Here is a 9,738-nt window from a genome sequence, read left to right as displayed (position 1 = left end):
CACCACTCCAGGTCTAGTATTTGTTTTGTTTCTAGACTGTAGTAGGCTACACAATGTCAGGCTGGTTCCTGCGGAGAGCATCCATGACGTTTTTCTCAGTGGTTACATGATTTCACGTGCACATTGAGGCAGGTCTTTAATTATGGGATGCTTCTTCTGATTTAACTATTAGTAATTAACTTCCCAGTTTTTTAGTTGTGGATAATTGCTAGACCCATGGAGGAGTTGTTGTATATTATAAGTTTGAGTAATTGAGCACAGCCAGTATTTGTTAATTGTTCCTTTTATGCACATGCTAAACCCAGAAGTGTTTAGTCGCTCTGGGACATTAATTTTAAAAGCAATTAAAACAGCATAACCTGTTAGCAATTATTCTCCCTGCATTGTTTTGATATTGATGGGTCCAGATCTGAGCACAGTAATTAAAAGGAACCACTGTTATTGTTGATCCTACAGATAAACAAATGCTGATTGCGTGCTGTGAACTGGTTAATCAAGTTTATTTAACTTGTTGTTAGTGATTCATCCCAGTGACTATGCTGGGGAGCTCTTTGTTTGAGCCAAACAGTATAATGGTTCTGGCTGTCTCCAGTTTCTCAGCTGCTGAAGGAGTTTCACTAATTCTTTTAAACAGACTTAAGTAGCATCTTAAGGAGTGGCATTGTTACATATATTAATTAAATCCAGTTTGGTAGCAAGGACTTTTCCCTTAAAGTGAGGACATGCTTTGAGACCTTCCTATCCCAGCTGTCCCCTGTCCTGAGCAGCAGCAGAGGCGATAATGTTTCCTCTGAGACTTGGCAGGCTCTTTTGTTTTGTTTGATTTTGAGGATACTGAAGCGTGCATGTTTAGTCTCACATTTTGCCAATGCTCTTTAATCCTGTTCTGCGGCTGCAGAAGTTCTCCTAACATGACACCCAGTTTTCAAGTCACAACCAAATAAGCAGTCACTCGTAGATGATCTCTGCATTGTGGAGGTCCATGTTGCTCAGGCCCCATAGCAGCATCAGCAATACCGTTTACTGTCAGTCTCAGCAGTGGGGGCATCTTGCTGTGGCCACAGTTTCAGACCAGGCGCCGTCCCAAGGGGCACCTGGCTGCTCTCTTGGATATGTCCGTGGGGGAGTCAAGAGACCAACTCTCTGTCTTGTAATGGTGCTGGCTAAAAGTAGGTATTTCAATTTTAATGACCTTTTTTTTTTTAACTCTTACACTGAATTTCTAGGGTTTTTTTCCCCACTGTGGATGGAGGTAAAGCCTCCTAAGGAGCTAGAGTGCATTGATTTTGATCTTATTACAGCTCTTGGTATGAACTGTACTGATCTCCAGAGCTAACCCTGCTTTTGTACAAGGCTGCAAAAGCACCTTCCTTTTTTTGTGGGCAAGTATGTTTTGTGCTTTCCATTGCATTATTTCAGGATAAGGTCTTTTAAAACGTCCTTAGTTTCCTAACTCTCAGTTTCTGAGCCCTGTGTACAGGTAATGTCTTGGTACAGCTTTGATGTTGCTACTCCAGGCAACTGCACTGGCTCTCTTTTCCCATCAGAGGTTTCCGAGTTATTTTATATTTTTTGAAGTTGGTGGTGTTCAGTGATCACTATTCCTGTAAGAGCCCTCTTCTCCTTCCAGCTGGCTGTGAATATAAGTTGCAGGAGGCTCGTGACACTTGTCCAGACTCTGGAAAACCTCAGTGTTAAAGGCACATTCCTCCGTATCACAAAAGGCAACGTCAGATAAGTGGGATGGATGGTCATCACTTCTCCTCCTAAAATAGTCCACAGTCAGAATGAGCAGGAGTAACCCAAGGCCAGTAAAAACACTACTCTAAGTACAAGGTGTATCACAGTGTTTTCTTTACATTGCAGGGCATCCATGGGAGTGTTCTGTTGGGAGCACTGCACTGCAGACCTTAAATAGCAGTGCTAATGTTTAGATTGTATTTTCATCTTTTCAGTGTTTTCTGTGCCAGATTTCTGGGACCTTTGCCAGGTTCCAAGACCATATAGAAATAATTGTTAAAAAGGAAAATAAGTATTTCTTAAGTGCTAGAGAATATGTATATCTGATCTAATGAACAATAGTTCTGTTCATTTATCAATTGTTAATTGTTATTTACTCAAGTGGTTTTTCTGTCTGGAAGGGGGAGGATTGGGGCAGGAAGAGAGTGATTCTCCTTGAGCTTCTGTGTTGAATTTACATATACACAAAACATTTCTGCATTCAGTAATCTAAGTAAACAGGATGACATTTCTGCCAGATAGAGATGTAGAAGGAAACATAGGGGAGTTTTCCTAACCTGTCCAGACTGGGTGGTTGACAGGTCATTGCAAGCAATTTAGCTGATGTTATACTGAAGCCAGAGCTGAAGAAAGCTTGGAAGACCAGATGATGCTAGGTCTGTTTAAAAAGACATCCAGACTACTAACTGTTATCTGGTGTTGCAGTATGAGGTTGATTTAAATGAGAAATTGCATATTTTTATCAATATCTCAGTTATGCTTTGTTCTTAACCTAATTCAGAAGTTGTCCGTGGGTAAGCTTTCTGGTCTTGATACTGTAACTCAGCCCTCAGTTTGTTCCACCATCTCTGGCTCTACGTTATGATTTTGATAGACTAATGCGGTCCGATGTTCACCACTAAATCAACACATACGGCATCTGGTGGAATCTGTGGGATTTGATCTCATCCTTCTCAGCCACATTATTTTTTTGCCTCGCAGCCGGGTGGATCTATTGATTCTCATGCAGGCTTCCTACCTCTGATCTGCCAAAAGAGAATTAGTTGTATGTTTCTACATGCTTTGCTACTGAGGCTTCAAAATCCCACTTAACCAAAGTCCCTGCTTACATATTGCTACCCTTCATTTTTATTGGCTTCACTAAAGTTGAATTCCTGTATCTTGATTTTTCCCCTAATTCATTCTCTGAGCAGCCTGAAAGAATCCAACAGAAAACAAAACCTCAAAGCGCTTATATAATGAATTACTTTTAAACTAGAGGCTAAAAAGGACAGAGGAGCATTTATCAGGAATGTTTGTGGGCTCGGTGGTTACAAGCTTTAAAAAAAATATTCTGTGGAAAGGCTTTTGTCCCATGACAGAGATTTAAAAGGCTACGGATTCGGATTCCAGCAGAGACTGGGGCCTGTAATCGTGTTGGAAATGTTCCCTTCCCCAAGGCTGGGCGGCGGGAAGCGGGCCGGCTAGGGGCTGGCCTGCGGGAAAGCCCCTCACCTGGGGGGGCCAGGCTTTGGGGGAACCCCGGCATCGCGGGCGTGTGCGGGGCGCTTCGCAGGGGGGTGGAATTCGGCAGCCGGGAGAGGAGAATTCCCGTCCTCCTCCCCGGGGCCGGCGCGGACAGTCCGGGCGCCGCCGCTTCCCGGTTGGAGGGGGGCGAGCCGGGGCGGTAGGCAGGGACAATGGAGGAAGAGGAGAGCCAGAAACTGGAGCCGTGCCCGGCTTGCTCGACAGACAGCAGGGAGATGAAGGGTAAGTAAGGGAGTCAGGCAAAGATGGAGTTACATTTCAGCGTGCCCCGCGCTGCTGCGTTCTGTAACGGGAGGCAGGCTGCGTGGGGGAAACGGGCACGTCTGTCTGGCTTGTGGTAACGGCGCTGCGGAGTTCCCCGGTGCTCCGACTTCGCGAGGTTTAACTTTCCCCTCAGAGCGGTTTCTGCCTGTCCATGGGGAGCGTGCTGCGTGGCTGTGACAGCCCACGGGACTGCTCCCGCCCGCGGGGGGGGGGGGGGGGGGGGGGGGGGGGGGCAGAAATAATGTCGCGTCCCCTTTAAATCCTCCCCGCGCCTCACCTATGGCAGAGATACCGCTCCTCTCCCCCCCCAAAGTAGGTTTAGCTTTTTTTTTTTTTTTTCTTTCTTCTTCTTCTTCTTCCCCTCGGGGTGCCTTTCAGCAGAGGGGGCTGGCGGCGGGCTGTCACAGGGTTGCGTGTGACAGCGGTTGGGTTTGCACTGGAGCGAAGCCGTGCGGGTTGTACGCGTGGGTTTCACGGCGGGTCAGCTGCGGTGCCTTCGCACCGTCACGCTTGCACCATTATATTCCGTCTAAAAGCGAACGGAAAACTCATTCCTAGTGAGTTCTACGTGGGCTGTTCCGCGTGGAGCATAACGTTGAGGTAGCATGACACATGCCTAATCGATACCTGTTACAGTGTTTGCGGAGCACCTGTGAGCGTTCCCGCTGCGTGTGTGTCGCATTCCTCGCAGGCACTTCAGAAAAAGTTGTGTTTCTGTGCTTCTGTGGAACAAACAACGCGTGGTCAGCTACGTGCGGTTTAAAAAAAAAAAATCACACGAGTTTACAAATATTTAATACCAGAAAATAGTGTATAAAGAACTTAGGAGAAAAAAAATACCCTTGATATTATACTACTTGATGCTCTCTTGAATAATTTTTTAAGTTAAAATACTGGGCAGTGCAAGTCACATGCATCTGTGTCTGTATATGTTTATGTTTAGTGGGGTGGAAATCTTCACTTAAAGGATGTGTCTGAATAGCAAAAAAAAAAAATCACCCTTCAGTCACATATTTCTTCTATATGGGTTGTATGAAGCTGCCTGAGATACACGTGGAGCTAGAAAAACAGAGGTCTGACCACGCTGATCCTCTGATTCCCCAAAATTTTGAATGCTGGAAGTTCATAACCAAATTTAGTAGTTCTGGCCCATATCCAAAAGTTGCATTTGAAAGCTCCTTGGAAACAGAGCTAATTGTAAAGACACTGGAATAAATTAGAAAACTTCCAGATAATCTCAGATTTACTGCTAGCATAAATATAACGGAGGTGGTTTTGACTTGCGCTGTTAAAACTCTATTCTTTTTTAAACTTTAAATGTTGAATGTGGTTTGCCTCAAGGCTCAGTTTCATAGTGTGGGTCGGGTCCAGACTTGTTGCTTTCTGAAATTATGCTGAAAATGTTCTGTCCTGTCACCTGGATTGCAAAATAGGACTATTAAAATCTTCACAACATTTAAAGTAATGAAGCACAGTGACTTTCCTGACCTTTGTAGACTTTGTGGAGGGTGTGACTTGGAAGAATTGTATACCAGGACGGTTGAAGGACTTATTTTTTTTTGTTTTAATTTCCAGCTCTCAGCAATTAATCCTTCGTGATTGTGTTCCTAATAGCCATAGGCATACAGCTTCTAGGCTGGAGACCTGGACCTTTCCTGTAGTTACATCCACTGTAGTAACGGATGACATTAAGAAATCTTGAAATTTGTTTTCAGATCAGAGAAGCAACTCAAGCGTAAGGGTTACCCAAGCCTTTGGGTAACCAAGGCCCTCACCTGTCAATCAGCAAGTCTTGCTTTTTTTGTTGCCCTCTAGACTTGCTACTTTATTGAACCTAAAGACCTTCAGCTTTTAGCTTTTGAGTATGAGGGAGGGAGAGAGGGAGACAAGCTTATCTCACACCTCTGTGTTTTCCATTGCCTTCTCTTTACTCCTTTTTCCAGGAGGATACTTGCATGATTTATCCTTTCCTTACTCTTGGCTCTCTTCTGGGAACCATCACATGATCCTTCACACATTTTGCCGTTATCTGTGGGGATTGATTTTCTAGGCCTATTATCTTCACTTGGAAGATACGGAAAGTTTGCCCACGCTGTTATTGAGCAACTCCAGGATCCAGAAAACTTCACTCGGTTTCTCCTCCCAGTAGCACTGGGGCCCACACAGCAGCTGTGGAGCTCATGTGCCCGGAGGTACACAGGGCAGGTTTCACCGTCCCAGCTTTCAACCTTGCCATCAAAATCACTTGTCCCTACCAAAGAAATGGCCAAGGAAGATTTTTTCTTTTTTTTTTTTTTTTCCCAGCAATTGCTAGAGGAGAGACCAGTATTCAAACACAACAGAGTGTTCGGTTTGAAAAAGAGTCACGTGCTGCTGTGGGCTGTAACGCTGCGGGAGCGTGCTGAATGCCCAGGTCAGCTTGCTGGCAAGGCTAGCAATTAGTTTGCATAGTTTACATTCCTTTCTTTTCACTGGTATTTATACAGTATTTTCCAAATATATGAAAGAAAAATTAAGAGAATTTGTTGATCTTTCTAATATAGTATAAGGAAAATATGTTATTTTTGATTCCTTCTCAAGGTTTCACCCAATAACAAATTGCGGTAAAATGCTTTACTTGATATGTCTCTTTATATTCCAATAATTCGCTTTTTCTTAAACTATTGAAATGACTGAAGTGCAGAGGAGGAAAACGCTTTGCAGGAGAGAGATTTAGGACCCAAAACACACATTCATGAGCACTTGGTTTTGTTTGTCAGTGTAGGTTTACCTGCCTTCTTGAGGAAGTGCCTGCCACCAATTCAGTGATGGAAACTGCTGCTGTGACCATACTTTAAGGGTTTATACCAAATTGCTGCACTCAGTCACCCACGCTCAGGCTGACTCCCTCGAGCTCCAAGGAAATCCCTTATTTATGTCTGCTGCCTTTGTTCCAACAACCTCAGGGATATAACTTCTGGGCTCCTGGTGGAACAAATTAAAGATGGTAAATTCCAGCCAGCCCCGTCACACCTCTTTTTTTTTTTCTGTAAAATCCGTAAAAAGGACTGTACAGCTTTCAGAAACTATTTTGACCAAGCGTATCTGGAGTAGCCATGCTTACTTCTTGCAAGCAAAACTCTTCTTTTTGTCACTTTTCTCAAGCAAGCCGAGCTTACCTGGAGGTCGGTGCTCTGAATTTCCAGTAGTCAGTGAGGCTGGATGTTTTTCAGTTGAGTTGTGCTTGGAAGAGTCGAGTGTGTGAATGTGTGTGTGTGTACACATCCAGGAGTGTGCTTCTAAAAACGTCTTAGAAGGTACTGTGAACATCAGAGATGGCATTTTGAATCTGTGTGAGAGCAAAACTTCTGTGTGAAACCTGTTTCCAAAGTAGTGCCTGGTTCTGTGCTCGTCAAAGCATAGTGCTGCCTGCAATCTGAGCTCCTGTGTCAGGTCCTGCTTTTGGGATAGGTTTCCATGGATGTGAATGAGAGGGTTTTGTTGATATTTTGGAGTCCTTGAGCATTATAGGGAGCTTACAGAAACATGCACAGTCTTTGAGGACCTTCCAGGGCCCAGCCCTGTTGTGAAAGGCAAGGGAATTGATTCCCCGTGTGCATTGGTGGGGCATCACTGCAGCAGCGGCTCCACCGATAGAGAATTTACTTTATTACCAGGGCTTGATGTTACGTGGGACATGGCAGGCAATTGACAGCGCACACCAGAAAGCTGAAAAATCATCAACATAAAATCCTGAGGCAAGTGGCAGGCAGGGTGTCAAACTGACTGACTGAACTGTAAAAAGAAGGGAGTAGGAGCCTGTTTCCGAACAGCAGTGCTGTATAAATGGCAGCACGCGGGGAAGACGGTCGCTGGGAGGATAAAGGGCTCCGAGGCAAAAAGTGTCAGATGGAAAGAAATAGAGATGTATTAAAAACAGGTAGAGGAAGGAGTTTCCAGCTCTTGGGAGGTGCTGTAAAGGGTTAACTCTCACTGGAACTCTGAGGCTGGATGGGGAAGGCCACATCAGACTTGGCCGGGCCTTTTCAATGCTTCTGGTATTTTGGTTTGTTTTTTTTTTTTTTTTTCCTTCACTGACAAAGGAGCAAGGGATTTTTCAAAGGTATTGGATAACAAGGCTCCAGACTACACTTTTTTCATGCACCAGAGGGTTCGTGTTACACAGTTACCTGAAGATAAGCCAGCACTTACATACCCTCTGTGTCTGCCTGTCTCTTTACGAACCTCGTCATGGTCTTTGGACTTAAAGTAGATTTTAAAGTTGTAAAATTTATCTGAGTTTTTTTTTTCCTTTTTATATCACACAAAACTTGCTTTTATTCTCTTTCTTAAGAAATGGTTTATTGAAAAAGTGATGTAGTATTTTCCAGCCCGCTGTCCAGAGACGTATAAAATCCAAGAGAGATCAGTGAAATTTAAAACCAGACCACAGTCAGAAATCAGGAAAAAAAGCCTCCAAAACCCTCTTATTATTTCATAGGTGTTTCAGAGCATGTTGAAAACACACTGAAAAAAAGATGTAGGATTTCAAATCTGCTTTGTCAAAGGAATTTTATCAGTTGGTACCCTTAAGGGTACTGGTTACGGGGCCATTACGTGAACTGGAGCCTATTAAAGAAACCCATTTCTTCTCCTGGAAAGCATCCTGTAGATTTTAAAGGTTAAGGAATAAGGGCCCTGTCAGATCTTCTTTTCAAGTCACACAGTGGTAAAGATGATATAAAAGCAACATCTACTTTAATGATGTCCACTTTTCTGGGAGGCAATGCTGCAGATGTGTGTTAAAAGTACATAAGTACTGTGCATAGCTTATATAAGTGATTATTTCTGGGCTGCTTCACGCCACGTATGTATGCCTAATGATGCGGAACACTACTGGACTTTTAAATGAACCTAGCTTTTATATTGATTATTTTCTTTTTCTTATTAATGTTGGGATTAAGTTCTTAAAATATTCTGATTTTGGATTTTTGGGTTTTGGGGTTTTTTTTTCAGACCAGGCAAAAACCAGTTTGCATGTAACATCACTAGACGATGCAGAATGTCTCCGATCTAGAGAGCTCCTTTCGACCCCGAACAGTCACGCTTCTTCTAATTCAAAGTCCACCCGCAACATCCCTCGAAGACATACAGTAGGTGGCCCTCGCAGTTCCAAAGAAATACTGGGAATGCAAACCTCGGAAATGGACAGGAAGAGAGAGGCTTTTCTTGAGCATCTGAAACAGAAATATCCCCATCATGCTACGGCAATAATGGGACACCAGGAGAGACTGAGAGATCAGGTATGAAAGTCAAATTAATATCTTGCTTTTTGTTAAACAGTCCTTATAACTCCTACAAAATTGAATATTACCTCATTACAAAAGGTGAGAATGTAACAAAGCATTAAACGTATTTTCTTTTACATAGGCTGAGGTTCAGTTGCTGCCTTGAAATTCAAAGAAACAATAATAAAAATTAAACTATTCAATATCACCTTGGAATAGTTTGTTGAAACTGACATTTTTTACTAGCTTTTCATTTTTTTTAGAATATACACGGAGAAAAAGATGAAGGTGAGACTCTTGATCTTAGTATATGGTTCTCCATCTACGTTTCACAGCTGAAGGGAAAATATGGAACAGCTGTTAACTTCTGTTACACTTTCAGTATTGGCACTGCTGCCCAGGAGAAAAGAAAATATCCGTAGAGTGTGTCTGTGTGCTTTAGCTGGCTCTGTTACCCTTTCATTTACTTTCTTTTTTTTGGAGTCTTTTAATACAAACAAAACAAACCTATCCACAGGTATCTGCATCCTCCAAGCTGTTTTGACATCCAGGCTGCTCTGTCAGCAGCATACCTTAAGGTGGTTTGCTTCTCGCCTGCCTGCAATTGCTTTTCAACAGGGAACAGTAGATGTGGGGTCAGAGGAGACATGACACACTGATGTATTTCTCAGAGCAGGTGGGGGCCACCGTCATGCCAATCTTCTGAATTCAGGGAATGCCGTGCAAGGATCTCCTCACAGCCTAACTCTGGGCTCTGGTTTTGGGTGCAATGTTGGAGTTTAATCCTTCAGCTTTACAGAAAATCTACCTTCTATTCCATAACTCATTTTTTTTCAGTCAACCAGCAGAATTTAGAGTTGAGGCTCAAAAATCTGCAATTCATTATTCTCAGTTTAAGAAGTGATTGACAGCAAACCTTTAATAAAAGGGTTTTTTCTTA

The 9,738-nt window shown here is 43.2% G+C and overlaps 1 protein-coding gene across 5 annotated transcripts in view; it reads left to right on the top strand.

Annotated features, from left to right (window-relative positions):
• Positions 1-3,367: 3,367 nt before the first annotated feature.
• The window catches only part of KIAA1217 (KIAA1217 ortholog), a 186,298-nt gene continuing 179,927 nt past the window's right edge, over positions 3,368-9,738 (top strand). For all 5 annotated transcript variants that reach the window (XM_086742161.1, XM_086742157.1, XM_086742158.1 and 2 more), the window contains exons 1-2: positions 3,368-3,489; positions 8,527-8,813. In XM_086742161.1, coding sequence (XP_086598287.1) covers positions 3,420-3,489; positions 8,527-8,813 — 357 coding nt within the window. In that variant the 5' untranslated portion in view covers positions 3,368-3,419. The remainder of the gene's footprint in view (positions 3,490-8,526; positions 8,814-9,738) is intronic.

Source organism: Chlamydotis macqueenii, chromosome 2 (genome assembly GCF_036417535.1).
Source record: "Chlamydotis macqueenii isolate bChlMac1 chromosome 2, bChlMac1.mat, whole genome shotgun sequence".
Lineage (NCBI taxonomy): Eukaryota > Metazoa > Chordata > Aves > Otidiformes > Otididae > Chlamydotis > Chlamydotis macqueenii.
This window is presented reverse-complemented; position numbering and strand designations above follow the sequence as displayed.